Source organism: Canis aureus, chromosome 18, assembly GCF_053574225.1.
Source record: "Canis aureus isolate CA01 chromosome 18, VMU_Caureus_v.1.0, whole genome shotgun sequence".
Lineage (NCBI taxonomy): Eukaryota > Metazoa > Chordata > Mammalia > Carnivora > Canidae > Canis > Canis aureus.
Window position 1 is genome coordinate 43356797 of NC_135628.1, and position 19313 is coordinate 43376109.

The 19313-nt window shown below is 33.4% G+C and overlaps 1 protein-coding gene across 9 annotated transcripts in view; it reads right to left on the reverse strand.

Annotated features, from left to right (window-relative positions):
* The window catches only part of AKAP9 (A-kinase anchoring protein 9), a 153410-nt gene that overhangs the window by 23541 nt on the left and 110556 nt on the right, over positions 1-19313 (reverse strand). For 8 of the 9 annotated variants that reach the window (XM_077856981.1, XM_077856979.1, XM_077856978.1 and 5 more), the window contains 11 exons: positions 16403-16579; positions 15496-15600; positions 9890-10042; positions 9351-9530; positions 7654-8727; positions 6369-6509; positions 5364-5852; positions 4715-4778; positions 4505-4626; positions 3734-3925; positions 3280-3468 (listed from right to left, as the gene is read on the reverse strand). In XM_077856981.1, coding sequence (XP_077713107.1) covers positions 3280-3468; positions 3734-3925; positions 4505-4626; positions 4715-4778; positions 5364-5852; positions 6369-6509; positions 7654-8727; positions 9351-9530; positions 9890-10042; positions 15496-15600; positions 16403-16579 — 2886 coding nt within the window. The remainder of the gene's footprint in view (positions 1-3279; positions 3469-3733; positions 3926-4504; positions 4627-4714; positions 4779-5363; positions 5853-6368; positions 6510-7653; positions 8728-9350; positions 9531-9889; positions 10043-15495; positions 15601-16402; positions 16580-19313) is intronic. The other variant, XM_077856982.1, reaches the window with a different exon arrangement.

Here is a 19313-nt window from a genome sequence, read left to right on the forward strand (position 1 = left end):
TTTGCTTTGCCACTCTCTCTGCATACACCTGTGTATGTATCTACACACATATGTACATTATTTTTCTTTTCCAAAATGTGTGAAGATAAGTTGCAGACAGATGCTCCTTTACTCCCCAAAACTACAGTATTTCCTAAAAACAAGAACATTCTCTTACAAACCACAGTACAATTATCAAAAGCAGAAATTAACTTAGTATCATACTATTATTTATTTTTTTCATACTATTATTTAATGTACAAAACTTATTTATATTTTGTCAAATTTTCCTAATAGCAAATGGGGGAAAAGTAGTACTTGTATGTCTTTGTTTTTTGTGACCTTGAATTTTTGAGGACTATAGGCTATTTTGTAGTCTGATTCTCCATTTTAAAAAACTTTTTATTTTGAAATAATTTGGGACCCCTGGGTGGCGCAGCGGTTTGGCGCCTGCCTTTGGCCCAGGGCGCGATCCTGGAGACCCGGGATCAAATCCCACGTCGGGCTCCTGGTGCATGGAGCCTGCTTCTCCCTCTGCCTATGTCTCTGCCTCTCTCTCTCTCTCTCTGTGTGACTATCATAAATTAAAAAAAAAAAAAAAAAAAGAAATAATTTAAGACAAAGTTCCCATGTATCCTTCAGCCAATATTCTCTGATGATCACATCTTACATAACTTAGTACATTATCAAACCTAGATTTAGACATTGGTATAATTCTATTTAAGTTACAGGTCCTACTGAGATTTCATTAGTTTTTATATGCACTCATTCATTTCCTGGTATATAGTACTATGAAATTTTATCACATGTATAGGTCTGAATCACTACCACCACAATCAGGATACAGAATTGTTTCATCACCACAAAGAAACTCCTTTGTTGTTACATCCTTTCCCAATCATAACCCCTGCTAATCAATGATCTGTTCACTATCACTATAATTTTGTCATTTCAAATATTACATAAGATGTCTACAGTATCAATAGTCTGTTCTTTTTAAATTGCTAAGTAGCATTGCATTATATGGATGTACTTCAATTTGCTCATCCATTCACCTGTCAAAGGACATTGGGTTGTTTCTAGTTTGGAGTATTACAAATAAAACTGATATGAATATTCTTGTACAAATTTTTATGGAGACATAGTTTTCATTTCTCATAGATACCTGTAAGTGTGACTTCTAGGTCATATAGTAAGTATATATTTAACTTCGTAAGAAACTGCCAGATCATTTTCCAGAGTGACTCATTTTACATTCCTATGAGCAATGTATTACAGATGCAATTTCTCTGCATTCTCACCAGGACTTGGTATTTTCCCTCATTTTTATTTAGGCCATTCTGATAGATGTACAGTGGCATCAATTTGTTTTGGCCTAATATATGCTTGTGAGCAGATTTTAGTTATGCACAAAAGTGAGGTAGTGTATTTCATATGAGGAGGTACATGGTGTCTGGTTTGTTCTATTACTGGTGATATTAATTCTGATCACTTGGTTAAAGGTGGTATCTGTCAGGTTTTCCATAGTACAGTCATTGCTTTTCCTCTATAATTAAAAAAAGATATCCTGAGGATTTGAGACCATGTAAACATACTTTTCTGAAATATTTTTCTACTAGTTTTAGGACTCATGGCTGATTATTGCTTGAGTTATTACTATAATGTTTAATAAAGGGTGATCTATATAATTTCTTCTATACACTATCTGAAATTCTATTGTAAGAAAGAATTTTTATCCATTTGTTTATATTTAGTATGAATTCATGAGTTATTTTACTCTTTAGTTTACAATCTGTCTCTATCATTATTTAGTTTGATGTTCCAATTGTTCTTAACGTGGACATTGGGAACTCCTTCAAGCAGGCTTCTGTGATCTTTTGACATCTCTGCTTCATTCTTTGAGCAATCCCTTATCAGCAAATCAAGATATTCCAGGTTCATCTTGCATGTCCCTCTGCTCCAACTCTGGAATCAGCCATTACTTCCTAGCTCCTTTTAATGCAAAATGTAGTTGAAAATGAAGATCTGGGCACTAAGTGTTGTTAGTAGTTTTTTAACTATTTGTTTTGTTTTGTTTTTTACTAGCTGTAGGTTTTTTCAGGTTTTCCATTTCTTCCAGAATGAGTTTTGAGAAGAGATTATTTTTGTGGAAAATCTGTCCATTTCACTCAATTTTTTGAATTGATATAAAATTATTCACTATATTCTAATATTTTATATCTCAGTTAACCTTTCATTATGATCCTATTTTCATTTTTAACTTTTATAAAAATGTGCTTTACCTTTCTCCTTAACCAATTCTCCAGAAAAGTTTCTTATTAACCTTTCAAAGAAGAAACTTTTAAGGTTTTTATCCTCTCTATTGTACCAATGTATACATTTCACTAGCTTCATTTTTATTACAGTAGAACTCATTATTTGTGGATTACGTATCTACAAATCTGCCTATTCACTAAAATTTATCTGCAACCCAAAATCAGTACTTGTGGTGCTTTTATAGTCATTTGTAAACATGCAAAGAGGGGCAAAATATTAAAACTGTCAGCTGTGCATGTATGTAGCTGAAGCTGAACTAGGTGACATAATGCCATTTTCTTTCATCTCTTATACTGCAAACAAGTGTCCATCTATTTTTGCCATCTATTTAGTGCTGTAGGTTGTTGTTGTTGGTTGTTTTTGTTTTTTGTCTTTTTATGCTTTTTATTGGTGACTTTGCTATTTAGAATGGTTCCCTAGCACAATGATGAACTACCTAGATCACAAGAAGGCTGTATTCTATGCAGAGAATACACGTGATGAGCTTTGTTTAGGCATGAATTATGTAGTGCTTTTGGCCATGGGTTCAATATTAATGAATCAGCAATACCTGGTAAATAAAGTGTCTTTAAACAGAAACACACAAAATTATGTATTGATTGACAAATATCATGATCAGGGGGGCTCATAGGATCCTACCCATTATATTTTCTCTAGAAGCAATGGCTCAGTATTCACAGCAACTTTACATAATCTAACCACTGCAGAGAATGAGAACTGACCATGGTTTACTACTTCTACTTTACTTGAGCTTATTCTGTTGTTCTTTTCTAACTTCCTAAGTTGGATAAATAGCTCATTAATTTCCAGTCTTGTTTATTTTCTAACATAAGATAAAACATTTAAGGTAATAACTTTTCTTCTAATACTCTTAGTGGCTCCTATTAAAATTTTAACCTTCAGACCTTCCCCAAAAGTAATCAGTAACTCATTTGCTTATTACTATTAAAAAGCATTCTTTGTTTCAAAGTTTTATTTTGATACCTGTTCTTGTATTTTCTGCTCCAAACAGTTTAATAATCCAACTGCATCTTTAGTACCTAGAGCTGTCAGCTCAGTCTGAAATGCAGCTAGTAAAACACTACGCTCCTTTAAGAAAACTTGCTGAAGAGCAAGCAGAAGTTCACCTCGCCAGTCTGGGAAGGTCTCATGAGACTGGGAACCTTCATAAACCTAGCAGAGTATAAAAAACAAAAGTTAGTTTTCAGATTAGCATGTTTAAAAAATTCTAAAAATGGTATTTATCTACTAATCAAAATAAAGAGTATAAGCCAAAAGTAAAGTATGGATTTATTTTCAAGTGTGTGGCTTGTGGCATTTAAACGATATACAGTAATGCACATGTAATTACATCATAAAAGATAATAGTTTAATCTGTAGAGTACCTTATTATTAATAAAACCCATACAAAACTAGTAAGATGCACAATATTGAGTACCTCGGCATCTCTTTGCACTTGCATTTTGGTAATTAAATCCTTAAGAGATGAAATTGTACTGAGGTAAGCTCTTCTTTCTTCTAGCCAAGATTCTGAAACTTGCTGAACAGAATGGTCTTCTCCATCACTATAGGGAGACTCAGTGAGGGAGAGCACCTGCATGCCTTCATTATGGACAGCTCTTAGTAATCCCTAGAAATGAGAACCCAAAGGCCAGAATTCTGACATCTTCTTCAAAGATAGACATACAAAGAAAAGTAAATCTTAAGCAAGGTAGTTTTATCTAGTTAGACTGACTTAGAAGAGACATGGCAGGAAGGATACACCAGGCTACCATTATTGACAACCTTCTTTTTATGGAGGGGTAAGCCAATCCCAGAAGACAGTCTATGACTTTGTGTAGCTCTCACCTATAAGTTGCTTTTATTAATCTGATGTGCTCTTCTTGGATTTAAAGACTGGCCACTAATTTCGCCAAAAGAAATACGTAAGAGATAAATTCTAGTCCTTGAGATGGTTTTAATAATTTTGGCACTCAAAAACACCAGGAACAAAAACTATTTCTAAAAATCTTTAGACAGATAATTATTAAATATATTGTACTTTATTATCTGCAAAATACAGCAATAACACTAAACAGATTCCCAAGATTGATTCTTGCTATGTGATTCTTCAGAAAGAATCTTACTATGTAAGTTCTAATAAACTGATATGTTCGATATGGAAACCACATTGGCTAAGTGTCACTAAAAGACATCTGTCTTTCAGTACCTTTATTTTCTTTGGAAATGAATCTGTTGAACTTTCACCTTCATCTCCTCGTTCTTCTGATGCTGTGTCAAATCCTTGACTTTGTGTGAGATAAATTCCCTGACCCCAGTCTGATCCAGAATCTAAAATAAAGAAAACCACCACTATTAAAAAGAAACAAATATTTTTTAAATAAGTACTACAAAAATGTCAGAAATTTATATAACTTACCACTGGAACATATTTCTCTAGTTTGGTAAGCATCAGAATGTGTTAATTCAGGAACTGAGGATCCCTAATTAGAGAAAACAAAAGTATAAGTAACATTTTTTTCATTAATAAAAATAGGGCTCAATAAATAGTTTTGGTCTTTTGTAACACTGTTAAAAAACAAATGAAAAACTCAATTCAATCTGTCACACATTTTACAATAAATGTCTTTAATTTTTTTCTTAAGAGATACTACCCTAAGAAGACATTCATCAATTAAGGCATAATAATATCATGTTCCAAATTTCCAGAGGAATTCTGTGGAAAGTTATCATCTGACTATACAATGGGAAGATTTAAAACTGCAATTTTATCATAAGGAAGAGACTATCATAAATTTCTTTTTCTCTTAAAAACAAAGAATTTGGGCAGCCTGGGTGGCTCAGCAGTTTGGCTCCACCTTCAGCCCACGGCGTGGTCCTGGGGACCTGGGATTGAGTGCATTGGGCTCCTACATGGAGCCTGCTTCTCACTCTGCCTGTGTCTCTGCCTCTCTGTGTGTCCGTGTGTGTCTCTCATGAATAAATAAATAAAATCTTTAAAAAAAAAAAAAGAATTTTTGGGAAAAACACAAAGAATGTTGAAAAAACACATTCTGAGAACCAAATACCTCTTTAGATCTCAGACACTGTATCACTGCCTTCAAGGTACCACATTCCTCCATCAGTAACTGAACAGCAACATAGTGCTCCCTCTTCAAGGTTTCGGTTTCTGAAATATGTCTGGATTCCATATCCAAAATTTCAGCAGCATGTAGTTCTTGCATCTGCTCAATTTTTTCAGTAAACTGACTGATTATTTCAGTGACTTCTTCTGATGAACATTCACTCCGTAAATCAATTTGGGTTCCTGCATTTCTAACAAGAACTTGTGGAGGCTGACTGCTGCTATTGACCTTGAGAGTCCCTTCTGTCTGGGATGCCAAACTTGCACCCATGTTAGTAGGAAGCGGCTCTGATACGCAGACTATTCTGTTTTCCTGTACCTTAGTCTTATCTTCTTTTTCTAAGAAGTAGGATAATTTCTCTTTTGCTTCTGTGAGCTGATTTCTAACTTGGCTTAAATCTTTCTGAAGAGATGCCATATTTGTTTCTTTTACCTAAAACATAATGAACAGTAGAACATTCAATTAAAAATATTAAATGCAGAATTTAGGGTAGAAAGTATATTCATGCTAAGACATTCATTTTCCTCAGAACAATAGGAAAAATATTTCAGAAACACTCATAGATTCCACATCTCCAGTGTGTGTGTGTGTGTGTGTATACACACATATATATATATAGTCACAGACTATCATACAAGTGAAATTATTTTATCAGCCTCTTCTTTTGGTTTTCATGGGATAGAGAATTCTGTTTAACATCTGTCTTTCTCCTTGATCATTAATGGACTAGAGACTAAAAGCATCTTTCTAAAAAAAAGATTCAAGGAAAACCAAGCAAGAACATACTAGTAAAGAAATTCATAAAAACTTTTCATCAAAACTACAAAAGATTTTTTTTCTAGCTTTTAAGTTATGAATTTGGTTTGTTTTTATAGAAGAGAATATACTTTGAAATGAAATTAAGGTATGTAAAAATAAGTGAATTTGGAGAAATGTTACTTATTTTACCAGAAGCTCTTCTTGAAGCTTTTCTGCTTTCTCTTTATAATTGGCAAGTTCTTCTTTGATAGCTGATGATTCAGCTTTAAAGGCCTCAAGTTGACAAAAAAATCCACTTTCTTCACTGGTATGAATTAGCTCAGCAGTTGTCTGAATGGCAGTGGAAAACATTTAAAAACACATTACTTTCAAAAAATACAGCCAGGTTCAAGGTACTTATACATTCTAAAGAAGCTTTTGGAGGAATGACTACTTATCAGAGAAGAAGGTATAGAAATGATTCATGTTCTTTCAACAAATAGGAAAACTTTTTTTTTAGGTACCATCAGTTTATGTTTTTGAGACAGTAAGAAAAAAATTATTTTCTGGGAACGAAACATACATCATGTATATATATTCTAAATATTTATAAGATTAATGAAAATGTAGTTACCATTCAGAACACTTTGATATTTATACCACTTTCCTCAAATAATACCAAGTCTTACTAAGATATTTCTTAAAATTTTAAAAACATGGACAGTCACGTTAATATTTTATTTTAATAGGACTATAGGAATTTATAGTTCCACAGACCTAAGAGAAAAAAGCCCAGTAAAAGGAAAGAATGATCATTCTTTGTAGAACAAATTATATATTTAGAGAATTTTGATATGTCAGTTAATCGCCTATTCAGATAAGACTGCACATTTAGTACTCAAAATTATAAATACATAAAGTGAGAATTTGAAAATTAAAGTCCTTCTATTTCTGTCTTGTGCTAAGAAATAAATGCCATTTCAGATCTTTACAAAAGTAGACTTACAAAGGAGAAATACAAATTACTTCTAAGAAAGGGAAGAACCTATTATCAGGCATAAAATCTACAAAAGCTAATGACTTATCATTGATATGTCACTTCAGAAGAACGCTAATATATTTTGATATTTTCCATTACTTAAAAGGAATGATCAAATAGCATGAATCTTAGATGGAACAGGAAAAAAACCCACATAAGTTCCAAAGGACATTTGCAACACTTAACATCTCTAACTTTCTTCTGACTGCTCTAATGAGTATGCTAGTGAAATAAATAACATGATTTGAAGCCCACAAAATAGAGTTTGTATTCATTACTTTAGTGATAATATGGACTGCACAGAAAAGTAATATTTTTATAAAAAGCCCCTATATATGAATTGCTAGATGTAAAGAATACATATTTAATTTAATAAATTAGCAATCAGCTTAAGGAACAAAGAAAAAAGAGAATTCTTTATGGAATTTAAGTGAAAAAAATAAAAAACAACCTAACCTTGAGAATTTCAAAATCTCCTTCAGGGCTTCTTTTCCTTTCTTTATTTCCCTGTTTTTTCTCCTCCTCCAATAGTCTCTGTAGTTCTAGTAGCTTCTTTTCTTTTTCCAAAGCATTTTTCTCCACAATTTCTACCCGTTCTTTTTCTAAAATCAAACTAGTCTGCATTTCAACCACCTGGCTTTCTAATTCTGATATTCTCAAGGTTAATGCTAATACGTTTGACTCCATCTCATTGTCTGTTACTTGATTTAAATTCTGTACATTTGTTCTTTCAAGTTCTGATGAAACTGCTTGTTCATCTTGACAGAATTTTGCATATTCCTTAACTGCTTCAAGTTGGACTTGACTCACAAGAGCAGCAGCAACTTTTTCTTCAAGTATATTCTGTAGGTTTACAATCTTCCTTTTAAGCATTTCTGTTTCAGATTGGCCTTGCTCTTGCATATCCTTTATTTGCTTGTAGCACTGAGTGAGTTCTATGTCCTTTTCACTCACAGTGCCCTCAAGTTGTAGCACCTTTGTTTCCAAACTACTTATGGAACCTTTGCTGTTTTCTTCAAAAGATGTGAAGTAAGTCTGATTTTCTAGGGGTTTAAGAGCATTCTCAGCAAGGACTACTTCCAGTTCAGGGTGGATTTTGCTCAGATCATCCATAGCCATGTTAACGCTTTTCTCCGGTACACTTCGGATTTTTTCCATATTTTCACGTTCTCTCTTTAAGCTGCATAATTCTTGTGTTAGCTGGTTCATTTTTAAATTGGTTTCTTCAAGTACATTTTTTGTAAAGGCCATTTCTTCATTAGTGGTTTCTACTTGCTGTTCCAAAGCCAGTTTTTCAGCTATTACCATATCCAATTGATGTTTTAAACTATCTGCTTCTTCTGGGAAAGAATTAGCATCCACTGATGTCTTCTGTTCAATATTTGCCAGTTCCTGTTGAAGTTTTTCAATTACTTCATTGAGCTGCTCAATTTCTTCTTCTCTATTCTTCTTAACACGTTCTTGATCACTCATTAAACATTCTATCTGGGTTTCAAGATCCCTTATCAGTTCATTTTTTTCTTCAATAACCTGTTAAAGAAAACAAAGTAACAGACATAAATATGTACTTATATTTTGGGAATTTTATTTTTTATTTTAAGGGCAGGATCTGAAAGTGCTGATCTCATACACACAAATAATATACCTCTCAGACATGTAAGACTAATTTCAATATAGACCAATAGTCACCATCATATCAAACAAGGACCTTTTGTCAAACTTTGTTCAGAAAATTCTGTTAAATAGAAAGTGATTTACACATTAGTAGCTGATTTCCTAGAAATAAAAGAGTCAACAAACTCTAACTGAAAAGAATGAAGTATTAAAATAAAAAAGGGCTACAGCAGATGGTACTATCTGATTTAATTCATATTGAATAGAATGATTTTTAGTAGATTTGGTTAGAATGATATGATGAAATCTGAGTCGCCAGGGACTCTCTCTGGAAAACAACAAAAATCTGTGACATAATATCAGGAGAGGACAAAAAATACACATAGCTTATTAAGCCAATGTGCCTTAATAAATTCAAATTAATGGGTAAAAGAGAATTAAGGTTTATTCAGTTTTATATTCAAAGAGAAGCTGAAAAATAACCATTTGGCCTTTAAAATTCTAGCTCTATTTCATGGAGTAATTTTAAACTAGTGTACCTTATTATCTGTTGTAATTTTAAGTTGATACTGAAGTTTTGCAATTTGCTCATTTAATCGGTCAATTTCTATTTCTTTTTCCTGCATTATTTGAGCAAATTTTCCAAATAACACATGTTGGTCCTGAGTAGGGATAGCATCCGATTCCTTTATGGCATACCCCAGTTTCTCCATTTCATCCTAGGGATAAAAATAACAATCCAGTTGGACAGATTATTATTATATGTAATTTTCTGAATATTCTTTCAGTTAAGTGTTACAAAAGATAAAATGCCCAAAATGTATACAAAATTGGATTATCATACAGCCATTTAAGTCAATAATTCTTAAAATATTTTGATAAAAGTTCTCAAAAATTCTTCATTCATGATGAATTCAAATGTTTATGTTGGGTTGAAAATAAATTCCACGCAAACCCATTTGCAGTTAATGTTCCTCTGTTAAGTATTATTTAGTAGCTGGATTCAGCAAATACTTGATACAAAGATAAGACAAAAATTATAAATTATTTACAGGCAAAGTTTTTCTTAATTAATTACCTTAAATAATTTGTTTTCTTGTTCCAGTTCTTGGAGGCGGGTAGTAGATTCCTTTTTCTGTATTTCTAATTGCATATGTAGTTGCTGAACTTCTTCATTCTTATTTTCCAGTTCCTCTCTAAACTGCTCTAACTGTTCTTCTAAGTTTGTAATCTGATACCAAAATTATCATAAAGAAAGAAAAAAAATACCTGTTTATACAATGTCTGTCAAGAGAGAATGAAAAGTACTATAAGTAGCTGTATAAAATGTATCTGCTTAAAACATATAAGCCATGAGAATAAAGGGGTTTCTCTAAGCCAGGTATAACCGTGTGGTTTCTAGGTATTCTCAAACTGATCACCTTTAAGTCATCCTACTCAAAGCAAAGGGAAGATCTTCAGAGGAAGGATACAGGGAGCCATTTCTTACCTAAAATATTCTGATAAAGCAGAAAAAAGTCAGGGGAGGAAGGGAAAGAGTCCACATTTGAAATTTTATTTCATGTTAAATTTAGTTGTTACCAAAAGGTCCAAGAAAGCTGCAGAATTAAGTCAATTGGTCAGCTACCAAGTGAGACTAGCTCAAATTAGTCCATACTAATGCTTAATGAAAGGTTTGGGTGCATCTGTCTTGTTTAAGCAGAAGAAAGCAGAGGTATACACGAAGACCATGAGATCCTTAGGTAGAAACTTAATAGTAAGCTATTAATACTATTTTAGGAGAAAATTAGAGAGCTCCTATGTGTAGGACAATAGAAATTTAGTTTTCTAAGCACAGATTACTGTTAATGATAAGCAATTACTCTGTAATGGTTATACAGAGACTATTATATAAGGACAAGTTTCAAGACCTAGTTATTATATTTTAAAAGTTGAGTTTGATTAAGGAATAGTCATTTAGCTCAATGCTTTGTAGCTGCTTAATAAATACTTAATGAATGAATTTCCAAATATGTATTTATCTGATGATCAAAATTGCTGCATTAAAAGCAACCTAAAATGCAGGAACAACATTACTCAGTGGCAGCTGGCTGAGAGAGCAGCCTACAAATCATTTATTGCCTTAGAACTTGAAAAGAACCATATTCTGCTTACACTCAGACATGTAATCAGAATCCTATCTTAGCACTAGCAATGCAAAGCTCTTCAAAATCATTTAGCCTAATATTTCCTTAAGAGAAATAGTACTGATACTAGTAATAAAAGCCTCACTTATAGATAATTTATTACTAGATACTGTATAAGGTGCTTTACATGTATTATTTTTTTAAAACTCTGTAACAACCTTATGAGATCTTTAGTTGGATTATCCCCATTTCAGAGATGAGGAGGGAGTCACTAAGAACAAAGTACCTTGTCTGAGGTCACAAGGCTAGTATTGGTGAGATTTTACCTGTGGAGACTTACATATTTATTATTTATTTGAGAGAGAGTGAGTGAGTGACTGGTGGGGAAGGGCAGAGAAGAGAGAAAATCTCCAGCAGTATCCCACTAAGCAAGGAGCTTGACATAGGGCTTGATCCTGTGACCTTGAGATTATGACCTGAGCCTAAACCAAGAGTCACACATTTAACCGACTGAGCCACCCAGGCACCCCTAGAGCCTTACATTCTTAACTATCATTTATCCTGCTTCTAATAACTAATGTCCAAGACTTATACTTAAATTGTTTTCTGTACACTGGTATTCAACTCAATAAACACACCTTAAATACATTTAGTAGTTGTTCATATATAATTAACAGGTTGGTTTGCTGAAAACTGTGGTGATTATTATCTTCTTCAAAGTTATCTAATACAGTAGTATTTATACCTATCCCTATCTTCCACAACTACTTTTGATAAAAAGGTATTATTTTAATATGTATGTAGACATTTAAGTTCAAAATGATGTTCTACCTCAAATGCTATTTGTTTTGGGGGTTATCTATTAATCTTCTTCATCTATTTCACCCTCCCCTCTGAAAAACTACAAGTTTGTTCCATGTATTTAAGAGTCTGTTTTTTCATTTGTTCATTTGTTTTGTTTTACTTCCTTGATACATGAATTTATGGTCCAATTCTAAATTTGAAATAAAGTCTTGCTATTCAAAGTGTGATCCCTAGAGCAGCAGAATTGGCACCATCCAGGAAGATGTTAGATGCACAGATTGTGTGCCCAGATTGAAGATGCACAGATTGAAGCCCCACCCCAGACCTAATGAATCCAAATCTTTTTTAACAAGATCCCCAGGGGATTCATATGCACATTAAAGTTTGAGAAGCACTAGTCCAAAGCACTAACATTCTGTTTTAAGCAGCTGAACTTGAGTCATCACAACAGAGACTTCAATTCCCAAAGATGACACTGTAGGATTCTTTCCTCCTATTCAGCCAGACTCCAGTTTCAGTCCCAGGTTATCCTATTACTGAGTCTACAACAACCAAAACCACAAGAATATTATTAGGGTTTTAAAGAGAATGGTGGCTCTTTGTTTTAATCTTGTTTAATTTAGCTACCAAATGTTATCTAGACTGGATTATATTAATTTGCAACTATTTGTGTTTTCTTTTAAAGTCTTTTTTATCTCTTTCAAATGTATATATGTCTTCTTAGTTAAACATTAGATTCTTTGAAATCTGCTGCTGGTTTTACAACTGGATAGTGGTAGTCAACTTGAGTTAAGATCTCAATAAGTATTGAATGACAGTCTTTAATACTTCTCACCAATAAGGCAAAACATTCCCCAGTTTTTTGGTAGTATAGCATTACAGGACTTCAGAATCAGAGAAATCCAGGAGTAATTCTTGCTTAACCACTTACTGCGTGACCACGAACAAGCTATTTACCCTTTTAAGAGTTTACTCATCTGTAAAATGAAGGTAACACTAGAGCCTCTTCTCAGGATTAATGACATAAGGATTAATGACATAATGCTTTTAAGATACTACTTTCTAGCACAGATCTCTATGAAGTCCAACTACTACTATTTATTATTGCCATCTATAAGCTAGATCTCATTAGCTCTACAGAGTTAAAACCTATGAAGGCATCTTTTTCTTTTTTTAAGATTTTATTTATTTATTCATGAGACAGAGAGAGAGACAGAGAGAGGCAGAGACACAGGCAGAGGGAGAAGCAGGCTCCTCGCAGGGAGCCTGACGTGGGACTCAATCCCAGGTCTCCAGGATCAGGCCCTGGGCTGAAGGCGGGGCCAAACCGCTGAGCCACCAGGGCTGCCCAAGGCATCCTTTTCTTAAAGAAATTCTTCCTACTCTTTCTCTCCACATTATTCCCCTTATCATCCTAAAACTCCTATCTTCAAAGTTTCTTCTCTATTTGTTCTGCATAAACCTCAAAAAGAGTTTTACACAAATTAAGGCTATGAAAGTAGTAGAAAGTAATCTCAAAATCTAATGACACATATGGACATATTAATTTATACTCTGTCAGGTATGTGAAAACATCTGCCCAGTGCAGGAGAGAATGCTTAAGAAGTTGTTTTCATTGAAAGATACATATTTTAATTCTATGTTCCTCTCTTTCAGTCTTTAGTTACAGATGAGTGGGTTCTGACAGAGTACCTGTCCCTGTTATTAAATACTAGGTAGGCCAGGATGAGCTATCATTTTAACCCTTTACTCAACATGTCTGGCTCTATCTTATCTATAAACTCTGGGAGTTGGCAGACAGAAGCTGGCTGACCGGTCTCTTTGTAGTTCTGAACAACTATGGTTCTGAGTAAAAGGTAGACAGCTATTGGATACTTCCTTTGAGAAATTAAAGTGTCAGTAATGTTCTATAAACTTCAGAAGATAATTAAAATATCAAGTCAGTAAACTTAATCAACTACCCATAATTAACTATCGTCATTGTTTTGGGGTCCAGTTTTGACTGTCTCTCTTTTTAGAGGGCAATTTCTTTACCAGAAATTTACTTTACTTCCCTAAGGTACTTTAAATGTTAATGCTTTTCAAAACACACAGAAGTGGTTACAGATAAACAAGTGTTCTCTGTCTGTTGTGGAAAACCAAAAAAGCAAAATAATCAAGAATCTTTTAGGATAAACATTAGTCATTATAATAGGATAGCAAGAAAATAATCCTTCTCATGGAGATGATCATTTCTATTCATCATTTATGTAGATGGCTTTTTTCTCCCTCTAAACCACAAGTGTTCTGAGCTGGATTTTAGATTATGTCTAAACCATTCTGATATTTTCCAAAGCACTTATTAACATTTATTTACTGTTTAAGTTCAATAAATATTTGTTAAAATGTATTAAGTATCCAGAGAAAATTATATGGAAATAAACGTGTAATATAAAAAAACCTTAAGTATTTTTAATGATAGATTATAATGCAGAGAATAATATGTCTTAGATACTATATTAAAAGTGGATTTTCGGGATCCCTGGGTGGCGCAGCGGTTTAGCGCCTGCCTTTGGCCCAGGGCGCGATCCTGGAGACCCGGGATCGAATCCCACGTCGGGCTCCCGGTGCATGGAGCCTGCTTCTCCCTCTGCCTGTGTCTCTGACTCTCTCTCTCTCATTCTGTGTGACTATCATAAATAAATAAAAAATAAAATAAAAAATTAAAAAAAAAAAAATAAAAGTGGATTTTCTTTTTTTTTTTTTTTTTTTGAGAAGGGAGGGAGTAGAAAAACATGGGACAATTTATATAATTACCTTATTGCTAATCTTTTTTTTCCCCCCTTATTGTTAATCTTTTAAGAACATGTTTAGTATATTGTAAAATAGCACTATAACTTCCCAGGGCAAGAAACTTTTAAAAAATTTTATTATTTATTATTTATTTTATTATTTTTAAATGTATTATTATTTAAAGTTTCTTAAGTAAAAAAAAAAAAAAAGAACTATTGCAAAGTATCAATACTTCAAAGCCCATGGTAAAACAGGAAAAAAGAGATAATGCCTTTTGTTCTAACACAACACTCTCTCCACTGTCCTCTTCACTCAATTTGTATTTACCTTCTCTGTTTTTATTTAATTAATTTATTTTTAAAAAGATTTTACTCATTTATTTGAGAAAGCACAAGCACAAGCAGGGAGTGCAGCAGTGGGAAAGGGTGAACCAAAGTCTTCACTGAGCAGAGAGCCCAATGTGGGGCTCGATCCCAGGACCCTATGATCATGATCTGAGCCCAAAGCAGACACTCAACTGACTCAGCCACCCAGGCGCCCCTTCTTTTTGTCTTTAAAACTTCATCCTGTGTCAGGGGTCAGGGTTTCATATTTGACCCCTCTGCCTGGAACTCTTCCTCATACCAGCTTATTTGTCCAAATCTTTATTGTCTTCAAGTTAAAATCATATAAACTTTGGTTTTAGACTCTAAACTCTATTCTGTACAAATGATATTCTCAAGCTGACTTATTTAAATTGTTTAAAATCTTTCAAACCAAGGGATCCCTGGATGGCTCAGCGGTTTAGCGCCTGCCTTCGGCCCGGGGCGTGATCCTGGGGTCCCGGGGTGGAGTCCCGCATCAGGCTCCTTGCGTGGAGCCTGCTTCTCCCCCTGCCTGTGTCTCTGCCTCTCTCTCTGTGTCTCTCATGAATAGATAAATAAAATCTTAAAAAAAAAAAAAAATTCAAACTACATTTTGTCATTAGAAATAAACTCCTTACCTCTTTTTCCTTTCGGTCTATGGCATCGCGCTCAGCCTGCAACTGTACTTCTAGGGACAATTCTGCTTTAGCTTCTACAGCTCCACACTGTTTTTGGTCCTCTACCTTTAAATATAAGAATGTTTTCAAAACTTTAGGCATTAAATCCTGATTATCCACTTTAATTAGAGACACAGAAATTTCATTTCTCCAATTAGCAGCTGATATTCTATATGAGTGAATAATGAAATTTATAGATACTCACTTTTGAGTGCATTTTTATACAAATTCAAACAGGAATGTTTGACACTCTTAAAATACATTCCTCAGATAAAACAGACTATCCCTTGAACTGTTCCCTTCCTAACCTTCCTTTCCTGCTCTTCCTTGATTCATTCTTGCTTTCTACATTATAATGGGAATAGACTTCATTCCTTTTTAGTCTGGATAGAGCATCAAGCCTCAGCTGGTGTCCACTGCTTTTTCACGTGGCTATTATTCCATAGTCACAACCATTGTTAAAAGGATAATTAATTCATCTGGTTTAAACTAATCTTCCTTTCTCAGGAAAGGACTAAGGTCTTGTTAAAAGGATAATTGTTAAAAGGATACTCATTGTAAAAAAAAAAAAAAAAAGGATACTCATTGTTAAAAAGAATAATTAATTCTTCTGGTTTAACTAATCTTCCTTTCTCAGGAAAGGACTAAGGTGTTAGTCTCAGGATTAAGGTAGCAAATAACATCTGGAGATAAGAATAAACAGATATAGTTACAATGTCACTGAAGACATAAAGGTCTCTTTATGTTTTGTAATAATAACAACAAAAAGTCAGTAACAATTTTTTATTTAAAGGAACTGATGTTTATGTGACTAAGAGTAATCTGCATTAAAACATTTAATAAAATTAACATAAAGAAAATGCCACACCTTTTGAAAAGTGTCTGCACTAACAAGCAAGGCTTGCTCCAGTTCCCTTACTCTGAACTCCAATTTCTCGATTTCTTCATTCCGTTCTTGTATATCCCTCTGAAGCTGCTCTTTAGAGAGCAAAAGCTCACTGCACTTGTCTGTTTTTTCTTTCAGATGATTTGTTAACTGTTCAACCTGGAAATATAATAAGTAAATTGTAATTAAAAAAATTTCAACAAGCTAATTATCTATCCTCATTTCAAAAAGTATTTTCAGATCTTATGCTAATTTTATTTTTGACAAGGATAGCAATCATTGTCTCCAACTATAACGAAGTTTTCTAAGTTGACAAAACAAAGTGGTACTAACAAAACAAAAATAATACTGTTCTCATCAACCCTTTACAAAAAGTTGTTTCTCTTAAGACAAAGACTTTCTCCAGCTATGAGGACAGATAATTACATTTTTTTGAGATACTTACATTTTTGAATAATGTTGAAGTAAAAGCTGTATTGGTTACAACCACACTAAAATCTAATAGAAGTGACAAATTTGCAAACTATTGACTTACACTCTTATGTGAGATAAAATAACCTTAAAAAATCTTACATGGAATCTACTTTTCTTTCCACAAATGGTTAAAATTGATATATATATATATATATATATATGTAAATACAATACTGAGGGGTCCTAAACACCACAGAAATAGGAAGGTTTAATATGGTCACTCAGAAAGCTTTTTCAGCCTATGTATTCCTGCAGCACAGAATAGAGATGGGAATGTGGAATGATGAGAGGAATCTGAACACTTCCATAAGTAATTCTGATAAGTAGGGTCCATTCAAGATAATGGCTCTGTGACGGAAGGATTCAGGAAGCATTAATAAGATAGTTTATGAAATTCATTCTCATCAAGAAAGGAGAGAAAATTTACTAAAAAAAAGAAGTGTGATGGTAAGAAAAAAAGGAATTCTAGCTTACTTCAGTGAGATACTTTAAGGAAATTATCTAAAATGATACCCTCAAAACATTAAAACAAACGCAAACTTATTTATAATTACATGTTCAAGGATGACAGTAACAAAGTCACTGAGAAATTTTTGACAATAATAGGTAGATTAAGATTTGAAGTACAGTCAAGGAAAAAAGATAACAAAGCAGCAAAATAGTACAATATACTGTTATAGTTAGATTGTTTTGATCTTGAGAAAATCAGAATCTGGGAAATCAGATTTGGTAAGGTAAAGACAAAACAAATGGATCACAACGTTCCAGGAAAAAAATCTAATATACATATCCCTGTTAGTTCAAGCTTTCCTGAATGAGGTAGGTCACAGTTTTCAAATATATGAAAATGAGTAACAGGAAATGACAAGAAGTTTAGACCTTTTTTTTTTTTTTTTTTGAAATGTTTAGACCTTAAATATTCTTTTGAGTTTCAACAAATCTAGCTATTTTGCAAAAGCTGAAAATATACTAGGAATACGAGCAGTAACTACAAACTCTGTGGGGATTGATAACTTTCCTACTGCTCTAGTAGATAAGGCTATTTTATATCAGATTACTTCAATGAGAATGTAGAAAACACTTTACTATAATGAGTTTATAGATATTCTATGCTTCTTTGAAATTCTTTAAAGAGAAATGAAATCCAATTATTTGTATAGAAATTAAATACAATTAAGATTTTAAAAAAATTATTATTTCTGAAAACAATTTTATGTCTTCACTATGTAGCAGGCCAATACTCCTATGTGATGGGTTCCATTACAATTTCTATTTTAGAAGTGAGTAAACAAGTTTTAGAAAGTTTTAAAAAGTGACTTAGCCATTGTCATACAGCTGGTAAATGGCAGAGCCATGATTCAAACTTAATGCCAAGCAGAATTTCTTCGTAACCATTACAAGCCATTGTTAGCAATTTATGCAATAAGTCTTCTCTCATTCATGCAGTATTCATTTGGTAAATTTGGGGTTCTATGTTTCTATATGAGGAAATAGACAATTGGGATGAAAAAGTAGAAGCAGGAAGAGTGGTAAGGAGGCTACCAAAATCATCCAGGCAAACAGTGCCAGCTAGGATTTAAGGAGATGAATGAAAATGGAAAGAACAGGAAGATATAAGATGTAGTGCAACCTGATTCACTGATGGGGTGGAAGTGGGAATTGGGAAAAAGAGAGGAATCAAGGATGAATACTACACCTTAGCAATGAGGAAGGTGAAGATGGTATAATATTTACTAAAATGAAGAAGGAACATGTTTTATTCTTGTCTTTCTCTGGTGGGGGCTAGTTAGGAATCAAGAACTCTCTTTTGAGCATGTTCACTTTGAGACATCTAAATCGAGATATATAGTGAGCATCTGAGTATTCGAGCCTGGAGTTCAAAAGAGATGTCAGGGCTGGAGATTAATGCACAGTCCTTTACATGTAACTACCTGAAAGAGAGTGTTAATAGGAAAGAAGAAGGGGGCTCAAGACTAAGTCTTGGGGTACTCCACCATTTATTTTGGGTTGAGAAACAAAGATCAGAGAAAGAAACCAATGAAGTAGTTATGTCACAGAAGCCAAGAGAAGGAAGTGTTTAAAGAAGAAGGCTTTAATGAAAGCATCTGAATGGTTGTATAGGATGAAGACAGAGAGATGATTATTGGACAAAGACATCAGGCTGGTAACCTTTACAAGAATCATTTCAATGAAACAGAGGATATAAAATCTCCTTTAGATAGAGGGGTTGGAACTTTACTGCAGGAGACTGAGAAAAGAATGCAAGATGGGGAAGTAAAAAGTAAATACAGATAATTCTTTTGATTAGTTTTTTGGGAATGGGAATAGAGAAATAAAGTTTATTTAATTGGGCAATACTAGAAGATAAATTTCAATGTAAACAATTTTCAGAGTTTCAAGAACCTTTTATACTTTTCTG